General features: G+C 43.6%; 1 protein-coding gene across 10 annotated transcripts in view; it reads left to right on the top strand.

The window, feature by feature from the left end:
* The window catches only part of RBM33 (RNA binding motif protein 33), a 122,627-nt gene that overhangs the window by 40,148 nt on the left and 58,148 nt on the right, over positions 1-24,331 (top strand). For all 10 annotated transcript variants that reach the window (XM_032644090.1, XM_032644091.1, XM_032644089.1 and 7 more), the window contains 4 exons: positions 1,734-1,905; positions 7,276-7,484; positions 11,644-11,932; positions 19,019-19,077. In XM_032644090.1, coding sequence (XP_032499981.1) covers positions 1,734-1,905; positions 7,276-7,484; positions 11,644-11,932; positions 19,019-19,077 — 729 coding nt within the window. The remainder of the gene's footprint in view (positions 1-1,733; positions 1,906-7,275; positions 7,485-11,643; positions 11,933-19,018; positions 19,078-24,331) is intronic.

Genomic DNA, 24,331 nt, shown 5'->3' with positions numbered 1-24,331 from the left:
GTGCTTGGCAACAAGAGAAGCCACTGCAATGAGAAGCCCGCGCACTGCAACAAAGAGAGTAGCCCCCACTTGCTGCAACTAGAGAAAGCCTGCACACGGCCACGAAGACCCAGCGCAGCCAAAAATAAATTAATTAATTAATGAAAAAAATTCTATAATGGACTTCCCTGGTGGTGCAGTGGTTAAGAATCTGCCTGCCCATGCAGGGGACACAGGTTCGATCCCTGGTCCAGGAAGATCCCACGTGCCACAGAGCAACTAAGTCCGTGCGCCACAACTGTGTTCTAGAGCCCGCAAGCCACAACTACTGAAGCCCCCGCGCCTAGAGCCCGTGCTCCACAACAAGAGAGGCCACCCTAATGAGAAGCCTGTGCACCGCAACCAAGAGTAGCCCCCGCCCGCCGCAACTAGAGAAGTCCCACGCGCAGCAACAAAGACCCAACACAGCCAAAAATAAATAAGTAAAATAAATTAAAAAAAAAAGAAATGGACTAAAATTAAAAACAAAAAATTCTATAGTATGCTGAGTATCAGAATACTGAAAAGTGCTTTTGCAATCATTAGACTAAAAGTTACAGTTTACATTCATTATTTTATTTTCAGGCATTTGATTCTCTACTTTAGGGTTTATAGCAATGAGTGTGTGCATTTTTTACACGGAAAATGTTGGGGAAAGAATCCAAAATGATTGTATCTTTTTTTTTCTTGCACACTTTCTAATGAAGTAGTTCATATTTGTTTCTGTTAAGAGTAAAGGACCTGTAGGAATTATGAATGATGAGACTAAAGGAGTAGTTTCTGGGTCTTTTTTTTTTTTTTCAAGTTTACCAGAAGTCTAAGTGAACCTAACGGTCAGAAGGTACCTACCTTATTACCTAACAGTAGGTCACTAAGATGTAACATGAGGTGAAAGTGATTAGTGTCAAAAGGAACATGAGTTATACAGAAAGAATTGATGAAGAAATTACTTTTAGTTTGGGACCAGATTGGGCAGAATTTTTATAGGAATCCTGATGTAATGAAATATAAGATGAAAACTGGTTTTAGTGTGATGTGAATTAGGAAAAAAATGGTTTTATGGTTAATAATCTGAGCCAGAGGTGGTAGTGAGCGAGCACTAGGCAGTGGAACGAAGTAGAAAGGGGTGAGAAATGTTACAGGAAAGATTATGGAGGCTGAAAAAAACCAGATCAACCCAATAGCAGATTTGGAGCGCTTGCCTGGCATTGAAAGTCAAAGTAGATGGGGTCAGGAATTACGGGAAATGTGGAGCCTGTTTAACGGGAAGGAGTGTGCTGTCATCTAATGTGAGTTACAGGGTGGGTTATATGCTAATAAGCTCATGGAACGCTAGTGTTAATTTAATTAATATATTGAACTTTGTTTAGCTCTGAATTAGACTCCAGGCCAGCAGGGATTTTTGGAATTCATGTTTGTTCTCTTAGAAGTATAAGTAGTAACAATGTGTAAGACTTTGTTTATTAACCAGGAGTAGGAATTTGAATTTTTTCTAACATTGTTAATTTTTAATGTTTGAGATTTTGTCTCCTGGGATCAGTTTAATGTTTCACATGGCTTTACAAATAGGACATTTTACAGTATTTTTACATCTTAAATATAAAGAGCTTTTATGTGTGCATACACATATGTGTATACATAACCATTATTCAGTATTTAATTCAAAAGAATATGAACTCACTTTCCCTCTTGCTTTTTGTATGTCTGCAATGTAGGGAGGCATGGAAACTTTGGAGCTGCAGAAGGACATGAAAGAGGAGTCAGATGAAGAAGAGGATGATGATGAAGAATCTGGACGATTACGTTTCAAAACTGAAAGGAAAGAAGGAACAATTATTAGGCTCTCAGATGTAACTAGAGAGAGAAGGAACATTCCAGAAACTTTGGGTAACGTTTTTTGCCTGTCTCCCATCCTTCACTCCCATTTCAACTTCCTCCATAGTACTGTTACGATTAACGAAACAGATAAAAAAAAGTTGCCTTTATAGAGTATTATGCATGGCATTTACAGGGTGGATGGTCGTTGCGAGGTGAGAGCTGAGTTACGGTGCTGTACAGGTCAGTCTATAAACATGACTTGTCTTCTGGATTAAAACATGTTTGAATAAAATATTTGATTTTTTTAAAAATAGTTTTTCTTTTGGAGTCTGTGGCTGCTCTCATGCATACTGTGCGGTTCCTGGCTGGCTCTGGGAAGGTGGTGTGGGGTGGTGCGGGGTCATTTTACCCTTCCTGAGACTGTTGCCAGGGCTAATTCTGGGCCAGACTTTTTATTTTGTACGTTTTAGTGTTATCATAACCATCTCTTTTTGCTGCTGTTCATCTGTATGCCATTCCTCTCAGTGTTTAATGAGACAAGATGACTTGTTTGTAGCACAGTCAGTTGAACATCACTCCTGTTACAGACCTACTGCAGGCTGTTGCTAATCAGAGCCTTTTCCAGTATTGACCCCCCGCCCCCTCTCGTCTGTGGCTCTGTCTAGTGCCCATTGCAAAGAATAAAGCAGTGGTTCTCACATTTGAGCGGCAGAATCACCCAGAAGACGTGTTAAAACACGTATTTCTGGATGCACTCTCAGCTGTTCTGATTCGGTAGCTTTAGGGTGGGGCCCAGGGAAGTTGCGTTTCTGGTGCGTTCCCGGGTAATGCCGTTCCTGTTGCTCTGGGACCCATACTTTGAGAGCCACTGGGATATTGTCCCGTACTCCAAGGAGGAGGGTAGGAGGGTGGAAGGATGGAAGGGCAGAGGGTGGTTGTTCTTGTTCTCTGGTCTTGGTCAAAGTAAAAGTCAAGAAACTAACCATTAGTTACTACCTTTATTACTTCATAAAAGTGTTATTTGTAACCGTTTTCAGTCGAAACCCTGAGCATGTGTCTTTAAGTGGCAGATAGGAATTCTCTGTCAGGGCACTAAGCTCACAAGATGCCAAAGTTAACAGTAGTGAGCCAGTCTTACCATGTTCCTTTACTGAGTGAGGTTTGTGGAAAGGTTGACCTAGAGACTTAGTGTTCTCCATTTCTTCTCCCTCCAGTTTCCTCCTTCTACCTTTTGGCCCAGGATTTCCCTAGACTGTTCTTAAGTTATGGTATAAAGTTGCCGGTTAGTCTGAACCAGTACACCATAGGTTTCTAAGAAAGCAGAGCTGAGAAGTTGGGCTTGGGTAAAAGGAGATGAATCAAAGGTCTTAAAACGGGGATGAAAAGACCAAACGTATCCGTCAGCAGGAGTAATTGGTAACATTACAGAACAAGTTTATTGGAATAGATAGACATCTCAATCTTGGGCTAGGATAAGATGAACGAAGGAAAGATGGCGCCCCTGGCTGAACACCAGAGGGCAATGGGCAGCGGCTTATTAGGGAAGGAGGGTGGCATGTGGGGCGGGTGGTGGTGGTGAATCATCCCTTTTCTGCTTCTGTGTAGCTGGCCTGTGGCTTTGTTACATAAATTGGGGAACATACGTGTCAAATCTTAATAATTGGGATAGCTACACGTTCTAAGGATGTGAAATCACTTCACAGACACCATCAGGAATGGTGGCCTTCCCTCTCTGCAGCCAGCTCCTTATGGGCCCTGGTGCATTTCATGGATCACCCTCCCCGCATCCTCAGTGCCCTTGCTTCTCCCGTCCCCTGGTCCTCAGCTACGGTCTTCTCATCTCTTTTCACTTTACCTTGACCCAAGCACTGACACGTTCTGAAATGTCCTGCTTGCCTGTGTTCATAATTTGTACTTGTTTCATTCCTGCATCTCTTTCTTTTCAGGATCTTTGCCTCATTTCATTCTTTTCAGGGTCATTTGTCCTTCCTTAACTGAAAAGAATTTGTGTCGAATCTTTTTTTTTTTTTCCTTTTTTTCTTTTTAGGGCATTTCTCAGTTGCTATAGTCATGTCATCCTGAGACAGGAGGGTGGAAGGTGGGTAGTGATGGGCAGGTTGGCCCTTTACATATGGGCAGAGAGGGCCTGGGGTTCTTAGAGGCAGAGTATCTGAAGCATAAACAGTTTGACCATTTACCATTTTTTTAAATGTTAAGAAAAAAGGCTTTAAATGTATTTGTGCAGAATGTGATTCTTTGGCTAGATAATAGGGCAAGTAAAAATGATACTTAAAAGTATCTTTCTCTGTTCCCTGTTTGTAAGCCCTAACTTAAGAAAGCTTAGTGTTTGAAAACATGAGTTTTCTAGTAACTGAAAAGTTAGGATTATTCCCAGTACAAAAACGATTTTTCTGTTCATTTTAGAGATTGGTTTCCTTAAGCAGTGAGCTCCCTTATTTCCTTAAGACCCCTCCCCCCAACAAAAGGTTAATTTTATATAGAAGAAGAATATTCAGTGAGAAAGAGAAGCTACTACAGTATTTGGTATACTAGAAATTCACATAAACTTGTTCTCATCACTTTGTATACTCCTGGTGATAGAAATATCAGTTTCAGGTTCTGTATACAGATGCTTGCACTTACTTGATTGTATAAAGCTGCTTACCTACCTTTGTAATGGAATTGAAATACCTTGCTGCCGGAGTATATATGTCGTCTCATATGATATGTGTTTCTTGACAAATGGTGTCTTTTAACATTCTGAATACAAATAAAAACAATTATTTTGTGATATCATTGATTAATGTTAAGAACACTCCACTCTAAAAAGAATGAAATGATGGTCTGGCATCCCCCATTTCTGACCCTTCCATCTGCATGTGGACTAGTGAGTTCTTTTCAAAATCTGGAAGGGCATTTGGTCACTTTTGGTCGTCTTTACATTCAAATATATGATGTCATCCTTAAATATGAAGAACACTAATTCATATTTATGACAGTCTTGACCATTGTAGAACCTAATTCACAGTTGTTGATCTGTATTTTGAATTACAGATTGGATTAGATATGGAATTATGGGCTTTTACCTGAGTTATGATCTTAAGTAGTGAGCTTTTATCCTCAACCAGGATTCTGGGAATTAAATACCTTAGAGAAAATGTGACTGTTTCTCAGTTTTCCCAAGGATGGTACAAAACTACGTACTTAGGAAATACATTCATTCATTACATAAAAAGGACCCCATTGGGTAAAAGGGCTTAATTCTCTCACAGAATGCAGTTGAGAAGGGTTTCTAGCACATGCATGTGTAAGGGAAAGATTTATTTTGAATGGAAATGTCAAAAGCCATCTCTAAAACGTGGGTGTCATTGACCGGTTACCCTGAAGTGTCAGCACAGCAGTTCAGAGCTGCCAGTTCTTTTGCCCTAGGAGGTGGACCTCAGATTCTCTTTGGAAGCAGTACAAACAATAAATGAAAGACTATGTTTATTTTAGTTAGGCTTTGACAGTTCATTCTGTATGAGGAGGCACCTAGATTTTGCCGTGTCCTCAGTTTCACTGGCACATGTAATATGTTAAACCATGTTTTACTGCTTTAACCTGAAGACCGTCGTTGTTATGCCCACATAAAGTCCTCTTGAAATAATGTCCTCGGCTAATTTTGCTTAAGGCAAAGGATCTTTGGGAAAAATATTTTCATCTAGTAATAAACAGTTTAAGGTCACCTAGTACCAGCAATAGGATACTGCCTTCAGTTTACACGATGGTCCTTGTATTTGCAAGATTTTCACAAATTTCTTGATTCAGTTATCTGTTTAAAAAAGAAAAAAACTCAGACTGTCATTTGTTTTTATCTTGCCAAGTAAACTGTTTTATAGATATTCATTATGTATTAGTTCAACTATTATGAAATTATTTATATGTAAATATGTTTTTCTTAAGCACATTTTATAAAGGGACAACACTGTAAAACCTTGTTACATTGAGCTATATCTCTTTACTTTGTAATATGGACATAGTTCAGAAAACACTTAAAGGGAAATTAACATTTCAGTTGAAGTTACAAATGTAATTTCCATCCTGTCATATTTTGGTGACCTTTTGTGACAGCTTGTCTCAATTGGAGGAAAGCATTTTTACTTGCTGATTAAAGATGTCATTTGAAACCATTTTATTACTGGGGATAGTGAAATTAATCTTGACACTTAGAACCACTAGCAAAACAATTGCTGATTCACTGCATAAAATGTGTATGTGAACCAGTCATGTAGTCAAGATGAGAATAAAAGTGTGTGCTTGTTAAGAAGAGATTAAATTTTCTTTTGTATGGAGTCAAAGATTCATTTGAAAGGGAGGGGAATACCATAGAAACAATTTCAAGAAAATGAAATGTGGCTTAGAGGTTTTGGAAGAGTTTGGAGATGATTATGGAATCCAAGGTAGGAGATAAACTGGTAATATTTAAAATTTACCCTTCACTGTGGAAGAGGGCATAACGATCCTTCTTAGTAGAATTCAGTGAAATCTTTAGAAGGTATTCATTTATCAATGGAAGATATATTATCATAACTTAGATAATATTTTAAAATAAAGGAACCGTGTTTGAATAAGTTAGCATTTTTCTTCTAGGAGTTCAGAATAATGTGCCAACTGAAGTTTCTTAGGGCCAGAGCCTATATGTTTCTCGTATCCCTTAAGCATTGGTCAGAGAGGTGAGCAGCCCCTACTGGGTGTCCCAGAAATATCTGCATTAATGGGTTTTTTTCTTTTCTGGCTTTGCTCTCATTTGCTGTAGCTTCCCTATCAGACTGCATGGGTATAAGCCTTTCTTCACAGAGTAAAGTTGTTATTTAAAAAAAAAATAAATCTGAAAATCTGAAATGACAGTATTAAATAAGTTTCCATTTTTTATGAAATTAAGTATTTGACTCGAGAGTGATTTTATTAGTTCTGCTTTTAAAGCAGAACAATCAGGAGTTTGTCATTTTTGAGTCTCTGTGTCACTGTGTATTATCTAATACTTGTCCTGGTTCCGCTTAGAAGAGTGTCCTGGTGTAAGACTGGGGGAGCCAGGTCTTGACCAGCGTCATCCGCCATCGCTGCAAGATGCCTGGCAGATTAAGGGCGGTGGTTGGGTTGAACTTCAGCTCCTTCTTTTTAGCTTCCCTCAGCACAAATGAAAACACTTTAAAATTTACAGGCGATCCTTGTATTTTATTACAAGGGAAAGGCATGTCTTCCATTTAACTGGTCTCACTCATGGGGCCTGAGTGTCTCTGTGATTGTATCCTACTTGATGCTGCTAGTTGAGTAGTTCGTAGTGGGTGAAGCACTCGCTGTTCCTAAGTTTCATTGTCATGTAGTTCTTTCCTGTTTTTCCCTATAAATCTGATTTAGGCTCTTCGAAGGTATCTAACACATATGCATCTTTTCAAATAGAGCTTTCAGCAGAAGCCAAAGCTGCGTTGCTTGAATTCGAAGAAAGGGAGCGACAGCATAAACAGGGCCGCTACGGCTCAAGGCGGGGAGGAAGGAGAGGAGGTTCGTCCATGTGTCGTGGAGTGGGAGACCAGAGGAGAGAGAACAGTGAGAGGGGAAGAGCCAAGGATCACAGGCCCGCCCTGCTGCCCACACAGCCACCTGTGGTGGTAAGTTGTGTAGTTTCATTGTGGGAGCTTTTGCAACTTCAGATGAAAATACGCTTTTGTGTGGGTATCATATTTTGCATTTATCTTAGTCTGAAATTAAAATTGAGTAAAAGGCATAATGGCTCAAGTTTCTTTGTAATCTATAGTATGATTTCGTGTATGGTCACACACATTCAGTCCTCTAGTATTCAGGTAGTGCAAGCTAATTCTCTGCACACTGCTGATAAAGAGAGAGGCGATAAGGAGACCTGGTGTCCTCCCGTGGCCGAACCACAGGGGAGCCTTGCTTTTACCTTCTGCTTGTGGAGACGTGCTGCTCCTGCGAGCACCGTTCTGAAAATGCTGAACGTCTTACATCTAGAATCTGGCAGTAATGGCGTATTTTATAAAATATTTTTTCTTATACACTGCTTACCGTAGGTTTTTCCTTAAATGTAGCAGTTTCTCTTACAAGTAACTATCATATCCTATCCATAAAAATGGAGATTGTCATATCCATAAAAAGTTTTCATAATTTAGGAAGAAATCAAGTACTTGTAATTTCAGCTTCATTTGAATTTCCTCTGTATTTCAAAGACGAGACATCTCAGGAATAAAGACAGGAATTGTAGTGATTTTTTGTTGTTGTTATTCCTTCAGTTAGCTTCAGGATTTTATAGCTTTTTCCTTCAGAAGTCAGCCTTCACGGACAGATTCATTTAATATAAATATGTGTCCACGCTGTCTACCCTCCTACATTATTATCTGAGTTTAGGGGAGAACCACACTTTGCCTCCGTGTACAAATGTTATGTTTTAGGAGGCATTCATTTGTGAAATAACAAAATAGAAAAGACGACTTACTGTTTTTTTTTATTATTATTACTTTTAATTAGTTTTTATTGGAGTATGGTTGCTTTGCAGTGTTGTGTTAGCCTCCACTGCACGACAGAATGACTCAGCCGTGCACATACAGATATCCCCTCCCTTTTGGACTTCCCTCCCATTTAGGTTACCACAGTGCGTTAGGTAGAGTTCCCTGTGCTGTACGGTGCGTTCCCATCAGTTGTCTATTGTATACGTAGTATCAATAATGTAAATGTGTCAATCCCAGTCTCCCAGTTCCTCCCACTCTACTCCTTTCCCCCTTGGTATCCATACATTTGTCCTCTAAGGATGACTTAACTGTTTTAGCATGAGAATTCTAATTTTGATCTACAGGGAAGAGAGGCAGGTGGCTTGATTACAGCATAAAGAGGTTGGTGATATTAATAACTACTGTCTGCTCATAGAACTGTTCTTAAGCTTCTCTGATAGCGAGAAGACTGGCCCTTCAGTTTTTTCTTTTTCTTCTCCATCCCGTCTCCTCGCCCCCAACCTCCACTTGCCGTGTACTAAACAGCCAACTCCGTTATTTTGGCCTCCTGGAGGGGAACCAGCCACACAGGAGACCCCCTTTTGCATAATTGTGTCTCCGTGATCCTGGAAAAGTCACTGAACTCCCTGTTTTCTTATCTGCATGGAGGAAGTATGCGCCCATATGTGCCTCCTTCAGAGAGGCTCAGCTGGGAGATCTGTGAGTGCTTTAAAAACGTTGCCCAAGTGTCAGTTGACCTGAGTCCCTCCCGACAGTGATGCCGTATCTCTGGAATTCTGTAGATGCTATAGGGCTCCCAGTGAGCTGGGACTGAATCCACTCCTGGAGCGTTGGCATATATGCTCTATGCTCATCTTTGCTAGTCAGTGGTGTTTTTTTTTTTTAAATTTATTTATTTATTTATTTTTGGCTGTGTTGGGTCTTCGTTTCTGTGCGAGGGCTTTCCCTAGTTGTGGCAAGCGGGGGCCACTCTTCATTGCGGTGCGCAGGCCTCTCACTGTCGCAGCCTCTCTTGTTGTGGAGCACAGGCTCCAGACGCGCAGGCTCAGTAGTTGTGGCTCACGGGCCCAGTTGCTCCGTGGCATGTGGGATCTTCCCAGACCAGGGCTCGAACCCGTATCCCCTGCATTGGCAGGCAGATTCTCAACCACTGCGCCACCAGGGAAGCCCCTAGTCAGTGGTGTTTTAAAGCTGCAGTTTACTGAAACGGTCACAACTGTCTGAAATGACCTTAACCTCGCTCACACTTGTGTCCACCCTTGTTCCTGGCCACTCCCCACCCCAGAGCTGTCTATTTGACTCTTCACCCTCAGAGTTCTGGAAAGAATAACCTTTGCTCACCGTCTTTGCTTGTGTCCATTTTCTCGGTCCGTCCCTTGCTGCCTGGACTTCGTGCCTTTCCCTCTCCCGGATGTGCTCCCAGAATCGCCACCTGACGTTTGCAGTCCGTCCTGTTGGACTGCACTCTGGGACCTTGGGCATCACCCACGAGCTCCTCTTTCTTGAGCCTTTCTTATTTTGAGTGTCTGAGCTTGGGGTGTACTCTCTTCTCTTCCAGCAGGGCCCCTTCTGTCTCTCCTGTTCCTCTGGCTGCGTTGTTCTCAGGCCTCTTTTTAGTCAGAGCTCTCAGTCAGCAGCATTGACCTTCCTGCCATCTGCTGTCTCCACACGAGTCTGGGTCTGCAGCCCTAGCCTCTTGCCAGCTCAGTTTCTTCATTTCCTAGCTGCCCTGGGCCTCTCTGCATGGGTGTCGCCCAGGCCCTAAATTCCCCTTGTTTAAAACACACGATTTCCTTAAAAATCCTTCACGCTCTTGAGTGAATGGCCCTGCACCGTGCTCATTCCCAGTTCTGTTCAGATTTAGCTTAGCTGTCGCTCTGTCAGTGTGCTCTCCGTGTGGATTCAGTGGTGAATGAGATAGAAAAGACTCCCGCACCATGTGCAGATGTGCACATTACAGATGTCACGAGTCAGAGGAGGGAACAGACTGGTTTCTGGGAGCATATGTATGTATCCACGGATTTAAGCCATTTCCAGAATCTTTAGAGAAGTCCTCCCTGAGGAAGGATAGGTTAGGCAGGGTCACGTACACTTTGGTTTCAAAATTCTCATTGTTCCGTTGAAATGTCTTCTTCCTGCTGCTCTTTTTCAGACCGCAGCCGTTTCTTCCATTCAGCTCCCACTGTAGCCTGTTAAATGGTCTGTCTTCTTCCATCCTCTTTGCCCTCGTCCATCTCACACACTGTTAGTCATCGTCGTCACGCATGCTGTGACAGCTGAGAAGCCTCCGTACTTTGGCGTCATCCCGGGGAAGCAGCTCATTGTACGAGACGCTTTGGTCGGTAGTAGCCTGCTGCCTCTCCTGCTGCGTGTGGCCAGTTCGGTTAGTGGCTACAAGCAGGACTTGTGGAATCAGATTCTCTGCTCTTCTGCTTACCAGCCACTTGCTCTTGTAAAGGGAGAGTCCTGACAGGGGCCCGCTGCATAGGGTGGTTGGGAGCGAGTCGGTTACTCCACGTACTGACCTTTGAGTAGGTGCTTAAAACACAAGAGCCCGGTGCTCTGCAACTGTTGCTGTGGGTGGTGGTTTCCTGCTCTCCAGCGAGTCTTCCATGAAACAGCCCGAGATCCTTGACCACCTTGAGGGTGTATTTTCCCACCTTTGCATCCTCCGGTCTTCAGATGTGGCTGTAGCCACACTGGTCTCCCCCTCGCGTACCCAGCAGGCATGTGTTTCTGCCTCTGCTGCTCTCTGGTGATTCTGTTCCCCTCCTGGCATGACACGTCTCCTTCCCCTCCTTCCTGGTTCGGATGCCGTCTTCTCAGGAGCTTCCTCCCACTCCTTTCAGGGAGCCCTTTGTCCTTTTCTGCAGCCTGGTTTCTGGCAGGGTTGTGTGTGCACGTTCTGGCCTGGCTCCCTAGGCTTTCTCAAAGAGGAGCAGGGCTGGCTGTGCAGGGACAGCCCAGGGCAGGTTGTGTTCCGTCCCCAGCGCAGCGCTTGGCTCGCCGTGGGCAGTTTGGATGGTGGAACTGCACTTTTTTTCCTTTTGGAATCCATGTGTGTTATTCTGGGGCTGCGGTTTTCCCTCCTGGCCCTGAGGTCGACTCATGTTGTCCGACAGTGGCCCTTACTGTGAGCAGGCGAGCAGCTTATTTCTCCTGCTGTTTTACACAAGCTGCTCCTGTAAACTTATTTCTAAGTCGTAACTTCACAGTTCGGTCGATGTGAAATCTGTAAGGCACTGGCTTTTTTTCTTCTGAGCATTGATCTCTGTGAATGTGTCTCTTTTCCGGTGCTCTTCAGGCGCACTCTCCGAGGTTAATTCCTCCTCCACAGCCTCAGCCTCCCCCTCCGCCGCCACCGCCGCCGCCTCAGCAGCAGCCGATCAGAAGTCTGTTCCAGCAGCAGCAGCTCCAGCCTCTGCTTCCCCTGCAGCATCCGCACCATCCCTCCCCTCCTCAAGGGATGCACCTGCCGCCCCAGATTGAGGCCCCGAGGGCGATGATGACCCCTCCTCCTGTGACTCCACAGCAGCCCAAGAACATACACATAAATCCCCACTTCAAGGGGGCAGTGGTGACGCCCGTTCAAGGTACGTGTCTCCGTTGCTGTTGTAAAGTTCCGGCTTCCTCTGGCAGATCGTTCTCACGTGCAGGTCTGTAAGGACCACGTGGATTCCCTGACTCTTCCCCCACCACTCAGACGCGTGCTGCCTGGCCAGGCCATGTTCGTCTGTTGCAACACGTGCGTCTCTTGTTGTATCATTCAGTGGCGGGTACTGAGAAGGCACAGTAAATGTAAAGGGCATCAGAGGTAATTGTGGAAGTGCCTGATTGGTGTTCTTCGTAAATTCCCAGGTGGGGATGTTTGCAAAGTGAATGTTCCCTTCAGGTTCCACTCGGTGTGCTTCCTTTGAGTTCCAGAGGTACAAACCCATCTTTTAGTTATTAATTCTGAGTGAATAACCTCTTCTGTTACGATTACAGACGCATGCTCCTGAAGCTGGGAGCTAGCTTTGAGCAGTTGATACGGAGCATATCTTCATGCGTCTGTTCAGCACAGTGTTGATGGAGATCCTGCTCTCCCTGGCGTTGGAGATATATTGGTGAACAAAACAGACAGTGCTTTCTGCAGTTGTGAGCTGGCTTTCTAGCAGAGACAGTGAGCAGTAAACGTAATAAAATAAGAGCGCTGTGTGGCGTGTTAGAGGACGAGCATACAGTGACACACACGTGCAGGGTTGGGGGCATCGGGGTGGGCTTCAGCTTTCCATGGGGTGGTGAGGGCCGGCTTCATTAAGAAGGGAAGAGTTGAAGGTGCAGGAGCTAGTGACGTGACTCTTTCGGGGGAGAATACTCCGGGCAGAGGGGTCGGCAAGTACAGGGGCTCGCTCTTCTGGTGAGACTGTGCCTTTTGTGTTCAAGTAACTAAAAAGAGACCATGTAACGTTAAAAGAGTGATAAAGGTGGAAAGAAGTGCGGAACCTGGGTCAGGTAAGACCTGGGAACCATCCTGAGAGCTTTGGCTTTTGTTCTGAATGACGTGGGCTGTGATTAGAGCAATTTGAGCAGAGGAATAACGTGATCTGGTGTATGTTTTAAGAGGGTTATTCTTGCTGCGTGTTGAGAGTGGGCTTGTTAGGGTGGCAGGGGTGGAGACCAGGCATTCAGCTAGGAGGTGACCACGGTAATCCAGGTAACAAATGACATGGCTCATTTCAGGGCAGTGGTGGTGGTTAGGGGTCAGATGCTGGATGTAATTCAAGATGGAGCCAATGGGCCGGATGAGCATGAGAGGGGAGAAGAGGCGGAATGATGCCGAGGGGGCCTGAGCATTTGAGGGGTGGAGTTGCCTTCACCTGAGAGCCCTTGGGGGAGAGCAGGTTTTGAGGAGCAGCACAGCAAAAGTTCTGTGCTGGAGATGCCACCTAGACGTGCAGGTGGAAGTGTCACGTATGAAGTTACTAGGAAGAGTTGAGACGAGGGGTCTGGGCGCAAAGCAGAGGTGGGGGTTTGTTGGCACGGAGGTGGACCTAGAGTCTGCACCCAGTGGGAGACCCAGGCGTCATCGTGTCGGGGAGACCAAGGCCTGGAACCTGGGGCCCTCGACGTGATAGGCGGGGGCCCGCAGGGAGGTGGAAACCCAAGGAGTGTAGAGGACGGGGGCAGCAGGGCACGCACTGCTGCTGGGTCGTTGGGGATGGGCTTCAGGCCGCGTGCTGCACGTGGCGGTAGAGGGGTCTTTGGGGTTTTGACAGAGTGGTTTTGGTGAAGTGGTGGCAGTACATGCCTCGCTGAGGTGGGTTTGAGAGGGAACGGGCGCACAGAAATGGGAGATGGTTGTACTGACAGTTGTCAAAGGTGTCCTGTTGAGACAGAAGCTGGGGAGTGGAGGTGCTGGGCAGCATTGGCGCCCACTTGAGCTGTGGGTCCTGACCGGAGACCCGGCCGCGTGCTTGCATGCTCTTCTCCAGCCACACTCACCTTTCTGTGTCAGGTGCAGCCTAGACAGAGCTGGACTTGCTGGAGTCCAGGTGTTGGCAAAGCAGTAGAGAAGGCGCTTTGCTCATAATGAAGGGCTGTGGCGTGTATGGTGACAAGGGGCCAGGAGATCTTTGAGGGTCCAACAGTTGGAGGAGCTGGGGTCCTGGAGGAAGAGGGGTGGAAAGGTAGAAGGTAGTGCGGCAAGAAGGGGGACTCGTAGAGATTGCGTAAGGTCGTGGATAATGCCCAGGTCTCAGGTGTGGTGGAGCTGGGACAGGCTGGCGGCCGGGCGCCGGGGTGGCAGGGTGCTGGAGCCTGAGCGTCGCTGCCGAGGCCTGAGACAGGGCTGGTGTTGAAGACGGTGAGCTAGGAACTGGACTCTGAGACACAGGAAGGAAAGAGCAGTGGTGTGACCAGTACGTGGGCAGCAGTGGGGGTTCCTGGGCCGTGTTGTCCGATAACATGAGATCCAAGTCTGGGGTCTGAAACAGCAGTGAGGACCGAGAAGGATCCCCCACCCCCACCCCCGCTCCAGAGCCAGCGGGAAGAAGGCTGAGGGAGACAAACGGCCTCATCCTTTGGGAGAGTTAGATTTCCATTAGACCAAGAAGGGGAAGAGCTGAGGCCATCACAGGTTCTGCTGATGGTGAACTTGGAATTCGAAAGGGTCAGGAAGTTCCAGAAGTTGGAGAGAGGCCTGAGATAGGACTTGGAGTATGGGAGAAAGCCAGGGCCTGGCATCACCATGAAACTGTGCTGTGGCCTTGGAGCAGAGGGCTGTGAGGGCAGCTGGCTGGCCGTGGGTGTCAGTGTCCGTGTGTGGCTCTAGGAGTTGCTCTTGTTTTACACACCCAGGAGAGTCAGAGTCGGGTTGGTACCTGTGGGTCCCTGAGCCTCCTGCCCTGGCCCCTTCTCTTGTCCCCATGCTGTGCTAGAGTCACTTGTTGGCCTCACCCCCTCCCTGGGCTCTTAGCTCCCAGGGGCAGGCAGTATGGCTGCTGCACTTAACCTTTGTAGTCCCTGCAGCTAGTGCACCGGTGGCCTGGGTCTCCTTCAGCAGCTGTGGGATGAAGGACCCAGCACGCGCTGTGTGAAGGGGCAGGACGACTCATTGGGGAAGCCTGTTCCACAGCGGCTTCCCAAGACATAAAACCGCAGTAAATCTAATTTGTCGAAATAATTTTACCGATGTCAGCATCTGTTACTGTGTATTTCTTTCTGAAATTGAATGGAAAACTGGCAGTTGGTAAGGTGCACAGATTTTCTTTAGCTTAATGAAAATAAACAGTGTTGGAACTACACAGTGGGAAAGCTATAAGGAAACCCCAAGCTGTCCTCTAGGCATGAAAATAGTGTGCCTTGCCAGAGTCAGTTGCCAGATGGGTACAGAATGCAGGCCTTGCATCCCAGTGCTTGTGCCTGATTCAGTAAATACAAGATCAGCTTTCTGACAAGTTTTTAAACTCTTAGAACCAGCTAAATGTGTTCTCCTCATGAAGCCAGGCGACTCAGTGCCCCACCCACGTTCCTTCTCTTTAACGTACCTTTGATCTTGAGAACCCTGACACAGGGAGAGAGAGAAATTGCCTTTGCAGGGTATACACTCAGAACACTTTCGAAGCAGTTGTTTATTCGATATTAAATGAACGAGCTTAATGAAATAGAAAGCCGCCGTTATTCTTGAGAGAGGCTGAATGTCTAGTGGTCTCCTGTACATGAGAGATTAACCCGTGATTCTCAGAGCCTCAGGCAATTAAAAGGTGTTTTAAAAAACTGTTTGTAAAAAATTTAAAAATGTATGCACACCATTGCCTGATAGCACATATTTTCTTTTCAAGGATGAAGAGTGTTCTGTCATATTGTAATTAACCAGTTTTGGTGGAAATTTAACTTGTTTTCCAGATTTTCAGTATTAGAACTGTGGTAATGAATTGAAACATTAATCAATTTAGTTCATTAATTTGTGGGACAATATGGGAAATAGATATTAAATATCAAATATAAAGAGTTCAGGGTTCAACTAGAATGATCTGTTAGCATTACAGGTTTTATTTTATTTATTTTTAAAATTTATTTATTTATTCATTCATTCATTCATGGCTACGTTGGGTCTTTGTTGCTGCACGCAGGCTTTCTCTAGTTGCGGCCAGTGGGGGCTACTCTTCGTTGTGGTGTGTGGGCTTCTCATTGCCGTGGCTTATCTTGTTGTGGAGCATGGGCTCTAGGCGCCTGGGCTTCAGTAGTTGTGGCACGTGGGCTCAATAGTTGTGGCATGTGGGCTCAGTAGTTGTGGCACGTGGGCTCAGTAGTTGCGGCTCACAGGCTCTAGAGCTTAGGCTCAGTAGTTGTGGCGCATGGGCTTAGTTGCTCTGCGGCATGTGGGATCTTCCAGGACCAGGGCTCGAACCCGTGTTCCCTGTGTTGGCAGGCAGATTCTTATCCACTGTACCACCAGGGAGACCCTAGCATTACAGGTTTTAAATTCTCTCCTGTTCACAGTGAAGAAGGAGGCAGATAAGTAGAACTGTTCTGCTTGCAAACCAGGTCGTGGGCTACGAGACTTCTGCAAAGACGCTTTGCAAACACCTTGGCAGTCTGACCACGGCCCCCCTGGGTTTGGCTAGATTTCTGATCTGCTCCTATCACACCTGTTCTCAGATGCTCTCTTCTGTCATCTTTTGTTCTTTTTCTCTTCTTTCTCCTTCCTTGCCTTTTACAGTTGATTAAAAAAAAATTGCCAACTCATCAGAAGGCCTCTGTGTAAGAAATCTATTAATTATGATGGGATTTCTTGCTCTCATCCATCCCCCCTCCCCCCTCCCCCCGAACTTAGAATTAAAACACTTACCCTTTCATTATGTTGGAATTATTTGATAGGAATTGATGTTTAAATCCCAAGTTTAAAAATAAGTGGTACAGGGACTTCCCTGGTGGCGCAGTGGTTGGGAGTCCGCCTGCCGATGCAGGGGACGCGGGTTCGTGCCCCGGTCCGGGAGGATCCCACATGCCGCGGAGCGGTTGGGCCCGTGAGCCATGGCCGCTGGGCCTGCGTGTCCTGAGCCTGTGCTCCACGGCGGGAGAGGCCACAGCAGTGAGAGGCCTGAGTACCGCAAAAAAAAAAAAAAAAAAAAAAAATAAGTGGTACATATTCTTGGAGATCTGTGTATTTTCTATTAGGTAGTTAATTTTAAAAACACTGTCTTTATATTGTTTACTATGTAGTTTTTTTCTTCCTCACTTTCATTGTAATCTTCTGAGGTCAGAGATACTTTATTAGTTTTTTCTTTCTCCACTTCACAATCTAATATTTTGCTTCAGGTATATAATCCATGTACCCCAGTGCCTGTTAGCTAGCTGTATAAAATTTTATATTGTCTTGCACAGTGACCCACTGTTACTTTGAAATTTTGACTCATTAGATTAGATTGTCAAGAGGGATGGACTTCTCCCATTTTTACATTTTATCAAAGGAAGTTTCTCTCGGTCTCACTTTTTGGCTTTGGTCAGGCAATTGACACAGGCCCTTACACTGTATCACTTTCAGTTGGACCTGTGGAAGTGTGATGTTAATTAGGAGCTGAGTTACGTAATTCTTTGAGTAATCATAATAACTAAAAAAAAATTCATCCTTAGCACTCTATTTTTTTTTTTTTTTTTTTGCGGTACGCGAGCCTCTCACTGTTGTGGCCTCTCCCGTTGCCGAGCACAGGCTCCGGACGCGCAGGCTCAGCGGCCATGGCTCACGGGCCCAGCCGCTCCGCGGCACGTGGGATCTTCCCGGACCGGGGCACGAACCCGTGTCCCCTGCATTGGCAGGCGGACCCTCAACCACTGCGCCACCAGGGAAGCCCCTTAGCACTCTATTTTAAAAGTAATTTTGATTGACTTTTAAGCTTTATCACTTCTGTGTTTCTCATTTACCAGAACTTTTATTATATTATTCTTGCTAAGTTGTACATGGTTATCCCTTTGTGTGTGTCTGTGTTTGGACGTCGTCCTCTTATGAGGACATTGGTCATGTTGGATCAGGGCCCACCCATGACCTCATTTTGCTTAATCACTTCTTTAAAGGCCCATCTCCAAATACAGTCACCTTCCGAAGTCCTCGTGGTTAGGACTAACATAGGGATTTGCGACGGGGCCACAGGTCAGCCCACAGCCCCTGACCGTCTGAGATCTTACTGGATGCATTTGGCAGGACGTTTTTGTTTTTGTTTTTGTTTTTTTTTTTTTTTTTTTTTTTTTAGGGACGCGGGCCTCTCACTGCTGTGGCCTCTCCCGTGGCTCTGGACGCGCAGGCTCAGCGGCCATGGCTCACGGGCCCAGCCGCTCCGTGGCACGTGGGATCTTCCCAGACTGGGGCACGAACCCGTGTCCCCTGCATCGGCAGGCGGACTCTCAACCACTGTGCCACCAGGGAAGCCCTGGCAGGACGTTTTAATGGAAGATATAGCAGGCTACCATGTAGCAGTCACCACTCGGGTGGGCATTTTTTTTCACCCCCAAAATCAAAATCACTATAAGGCATATGTTTTAAATAGCTTAAACATATCTGATTTAGCCCCACGGTGTGAAACTAGCATCTGGCTTCTTCCCTATGATAAAATGTCTGTTTTAAAATTATTTGGCTCCTTGTTCTTCTGGTAAGTTGATGAGAGTTCGACCTGTTTAAACACAAAACTAAGACAAGCTAGTAGTCTTGGCATAGCAGGTTTTTGTGTAGGTCATTCTTTGTCACAATATCCTGGGTGTGTGTGTTTTCCTTTCTCTGCTTCACTTCCTCCTTCCCTCCTCCTCTCTCTTTCATGATCCTAGAGGATTTGGGTTTATATTTGATTGGAGTCAGAAAATATAACTCGGATTAGACAGCCTGGATAACCTGGGTATGGATGTCAAAAATAAAGTAGGTTTTTTATTGTAGAGGAATAATATCTCCTTTTGTTGCAAAATATTTTAGTTCTAAATAAGAATTCACTGTTGAAATTTAAGCTTCTGCTCGTGCTATTGTATACTGAAGGCAGAAGTTCTCTCCCCTTTCCCTTTATGGAATTGTGAAAATATTCAGCACTTAGCTTAAGTGTAAACTTATTATATGTGTTATACACATAGTATATATTTTTCATTAAGCTTAATACATTGTATTCCTCTTCTGGTGGGTTTGGATGTGTTTGTAATGAAAGGTGTTTTTCTTGCAGTGCCCTTGCTGCCAGTCCCGAGCCAGCCGAGACCTGCTGTGGGACCCCAGAGATTCCCGGTGAGTAGCAGCTGCCCCTTCTGCTCTGATAGGGATGAGCATGCCTTTATTAGGAAGTATTACTATAGCAAATACAAGTGGTTCCAGCTCAGTATAAGTTGAAGGATTTGTAAATATTGACAATAAGTTTTGCAGTGGAAAATGTTTGTTAAAAGCTTAAGGTCAGTGGGTTTTTGAGATGGAATTAATTTTGTTTAACTGTGAAATTGTTGAGTCAGGATCGTCAGTAGGATGGCTTTCGTCTTAAAGAATATGAATTTTGATTTCATTGTTGCCTTACGTTAAAGTGAAAAAGGGCCTTTATTATCGTGTGGGGGGGGGACACGTGCATTTGGGTAAGTACGGCTATGTGTGTGCAACTTTAGGGAATGATGATGAGATGCCTACTTGTTTTTAAAAAAACCCTCAGAAGTCTTCATGAGCCATTGGTTTTATATTTTAAAATGGAGGTTTTCTTTTTAAAATATCTTTAAGAGAAAGCACTCCTGCCCACACTTTCCTGTAGTTCCCATAACTTTATCCATTCTTGTAACATGTTTTAAGTGGAAGAAAAATGTCCATTAAATAGTTATATTTCGTTTTACTTGAGTTTTAGGTTTGATATGTAGTTAGTTCATGGTTTTGTGAAATCAGTGAGAACGTGTTCTCTCTAAGAACAATTTTGAGGAAAAAAGGACCAGACCATAACTTTTTAATGTAGTTTTAATGTAAAACAGGTGTAGTTTTGTTGAGGCTAAACAATCTGATATCCAGGAAAGGCCTAAATGACCTATTTGACTCTAGCTTTGATGCTACAGTAGATACCATAGTTATGTGGGGCATTTAGCAAAAAGGTTTTAATGAAGGATATGTAGATGTATAATCAGATGATTATTCAAAAAATCAGTATTGGATTTAAGTTTCAGAGTGCTTTTAAGAAAATTCCTTGATTTGTAATTATTTATGAATTATGATTTCTGAAACTGCTTCTTACTGGTTTCATACCCTGTATTAGCTAATTTTTAAAAATTGCTTACCAAGTTCTAAAAACTAGCTATTTTTAAAAATTAGGTGATGTTTATTGAGTACAATTCTGTATTTGAAGCACTTGTCTAAATAGCTAAGATTTATTAATTGTATTACCCAGGGATAAGCGCGTATGATTTTAGTCATTAGATATATTTCTTTTGATGAAGTAGTTTAACTGCTAGTTATTGTAAAGCACTGACATTGAAAAAACGGTACTTTTTGCTATTTTCAGGGTTGTGAGCTTCTGCGTTAGAATCCTCATTGGACTTGTGTTTTATTTGCAATATAGTGATAAAACTTGACGTGAAAAAGCAATTGTAGCTTAAATCATAAAGCAATGTTGTATGTAAATATAAAATTAGAATAATCATTTGCAGTTTTTATCTACTTATAATTTTTGATTGTGCAGATATAATTGTATCTGATACTGGAAGAAGCAGACCTCATAATACTTGAGGATTTTACAAGAGGATAATAAAACAGAATTTCTTTGTGAGAAATTGAACTTATTTTTAAGTTATATTGTACTCTGAGGGTGGTAAATATTATTGAACTGCTCTTGGAAGTTTCTGCAAGGTGTAATGTTTTGTTACTTTTTTTAAGGTGGGTTGTGTGTGGGGGTGATGGGAAGGAGTTGGCCTAGAAATTAGTCATGTGTGTGATATAATTTCAGAAGTATTTACCGCTGTTTATTATGTATCTTTTATTTATTTACTTATTTATTTATGGCTGCGTTGGGCCTGTGTTGCTGTGCGCACAGGCTTTCTCTAGTTGCGGCGAGCGGGGGCTACTCTTGGTTGCGGTGCGCGGGCTTCTCATTGCGGTGGCTTCTCTTGCTGCGGAGCGTGGGCTCTAGGCACACGGGCTCAGTAGTTGTGGCTCGCGGACTCTAGAGCGCGGGCTCAGTAGTTGCGGCACACGGGCTTAGTTGCTTCGCGGCATGTGGGATCTTCCCAGACTGGGGCTCAAACCTGTGTCCCCTGCGTTGGCAGGTGGATTCTTAACCACTGCGCCAATACGTATCTTTAAGCCCAAATGCTGTTTCTTAAGCTGAAGTTACAGTAAACTTGTGATCTTGAAAATGCAGTGCTCTACTTACTTCTACAATCAGTCTCCCTTAGAGAGAACAATTGGATTTGGAATCTGTTTTTTAAAAATTACATTAGAGCTGTTAAGTTTCTTAATAGTCCATCAAAATATTGTTGGGAAGGGAGAGTAACTCTAGGCCATCTCCTGTCATTTTACGTACGCCAAATTATTTTTTTAAAATATCTTTATGAGTATTAATTTTTAATTTTATGTAATTTTAAAGGTTTCTTTCCATTTACAGTTATTACAAAATATTGGCTGCATTCAGCATGTTGTACAGTGCATCCCTGAGCCTGTGTTACACCCAGTCGTTTGTACCTCCCATTTCCCCACCCCTGTATACCCCCCCCCCCCACCCCCGCCCTTAACTGCCGGCTTGGTCTCCATATCTGTGAATCCTGCTTCTTTTTGGTTATATTCACTAGTTTGTTGTATTTTTTAGATTCCACATATAAGTGATATCGTACAGTATTTGTTTTTGTCTGACTTATTTCACTTAGCATAGCGCTTTCCAAGTCCATCCATGTTGCTGCAGATGGCAAAATTTCATTTTTTTTTTTTTTTTTTTTTTTTTTTTTTTGCGGTATGCAGGCCTCTCACTGTTGTGGCCTCTCCCGTTGTGGAGCACAGGCTCCGGACGCCCAGGCTTAGCGGCCACGGCTCACGGGCCCAGCCGCTCTGTGCATGTGGGATCTTCCCAGACCGGGGCACGAACCCGCGTCCCCTGCACCGGCAGGCGGACTCTCAACCACTGCGCCACCAGGGAAGCCCAAATTTCATTTTTTTTATGGCTAATTTTCCATTGTATATACGTACCACATCTTCTTTACCAATCTTCATTCATCTGTTGATGGACACTTAGGTTGCTTCCACGTCTTGGCAATTGTAAATACTGCTGCTGTGAACATGGGAGTGCATATATCTTTTCTGAGTAAAATTATCTTTTTCCTGGAATATTACTCAGCCATAAAAAGAAACGAAATTGAGCTATTTGTAATGAGGTGGATAGACCTAGAGTCTGTCATACAGAGTGAAGTAAGTCAGAAAGAGAAAGACAAATACCGTATACTAACACATATATATGGAATTTAAGAAAAAAAAGATGTCATGAAGAATCTAGGGGTAAGACAGGAATAAAGACACAGACCTACTGGAGAATGGACTTGAGGATATGGGGAGGGGGAAGGGTGAGCTGTGACAGGGCGAGAGAGAGGCATGGACATATATACACTACCAAACGTAAGGTAGATAGCTAGTGGGAAGCAGCCGCATAGCACAGGGATATCGGCTCGGTGCTTTGTGACCGCCTGGAGGGGTGGGATAGGGAGGGTGGGAGGGAGGGAGACGCAAGAGGGAAGAGATATGGGAACATATGTATATGTATAACTGATTCACTTTGTTATAAAGCAGAAACTAACACACCGTTGTAAAGCAATTATACCCCAATAAAGATGTTAAAAAAATTATTTTTTTCCTTTTCTGCTAATAGATTATACTTGGATTTTTATCAGTGTAGGTATAGTTTTGTGACCATTTAGTGAGTTTCTCCTATGCAGAATGCTCTGCACAGAGCTAGTCCTTAAACTATAAAGTGTATAAGCATAGGTCAATGAAGCCTAACTTTGCTCCTGAAGACAGTACTGTTGTGGCTTAACAAAGCCCCTTGGCAATTTCTAACTGATGGCAGTGTGCCCTGCAGGCTATTTCTTGGTACTTTTCCGTAGGGGACTTCAGTCATTATTTGTTAAACTGAATTTTGCTTTGTAAAATGACTGTACACACACACACGTGTATGCGAGCACGCGCACACACACACACACACACACACACACACACATTGGTAAAACATGTTAGGAAACCTAACTTCAGTTTCATCATAGGATCTGTTTGAATCACTGTACTTCCTTGGCACACAAAAAGATTTGAATTACAGAAATGTATTGAGCAAAGCAAAGTTGATTTTGATCTTGTCTTTCCCCAGCCTAAGCCCCCTTAATGAATTCCCATTGCTCCTAGAGTAGGTCATGCTCTTGTTGACAGCTTCATACTTGTATTGATGTAAGGACCCGATTCATGTCTGTACAGAGTCCCAGGCATCCTGTGTCTTGTGGAGATGACCTGACTCCAGGCCTTGTGCACAGAAGTCCAGATAAATAGTTGTTAAATAAGTGTATACAGGGATTTAATGTTATCTTGCTATTTATTAGGAACCTACATAAAATTAATAGTGTAGAGAAGGGGTGTATACTTTAATTTTTTACTTTTTGTTGTTTTCAAGAATACGTAAATGAATTTGCACAATAGAATTACATTATCCACATTTAACTATACAAGAATTCAGCTCTGCCCGGTTGACTAAAGAGTGAAAAAGGCAGGCAGTAGACAGAAGTACCACTAGATTTCCCAGTTTTAATGGGATTAGGATACAGTTGGTATTAATGCTAAGATATTCCTTCTCTTCCCCAACACTGGTAAACTTTACTTTGTTAATGGTCCAGTTTGTTTGACAGTTTTGTGAAAACTTGAGAACTAGTATGAAAATTTGAGAACTAATATGCCTAGAAATTGTAAGAACTAGTAAGAAAACTTGAGAACTAGTATGCCTAGAAATTGTACTAAGTGATAACACATCCAGTTTTTTAATTAAACAATCACAGAGGACTCTAGACAACCTAATATGAAACACAATTTTTTTTACAGAATTATTTAGTTATTTTTTAAAATCACAATCTTAGACCAAAATATGGTATTCTAGGCTACGCTTAATGTAGCAATACTAATAATATTTTTATTTCCTGTTAATGAATTTTATTTACAGAATTGAATAAACAGTTTCTGAAACAAAAGTTTGAATGTCAAAGTAATAAATATCATAAGAAAGGATTCCTTATTTTTGATCATTTTGGAAAATACCGCTTAAGCTTTTAAGCTCACTGCCAGCACTTCTTTTGTCATGTTAGTCTTTGCATCCAGATGGGATTTTTTTCCCCCTTCTTCCTTTGTTTATGGAATTTAGTGAAGTGCTTTGTAATTTAGGTTTCTAAAAATTAGATTCACGTATTTAATTTTAGTTACAGATATAGCCATTAGTGCTTTCTTCTCACCTAAGCTTTTATTCCCAGGACTATTTTAACTTTTCATATCAGAGTTATGAATC

This window comes from Phocoena sinus, chromosome 9 (assembly GCF_008692025.1).
Source record: "Phocoena sinus isolate mPhoSin1 chromosome 9, mPhoSin1.pri, whole genome shotgun sequence".
NCBI lineage: Eukaryota > Metazoa > Chordata > Mammalia > Artiodactyla > Phocoenidae > Phocoena > Phocoena sinus.
Note: the sequence above shows the minus strand (reverse complement) of the source record. Positions and strands in the feature narration are given on the sequence as shown.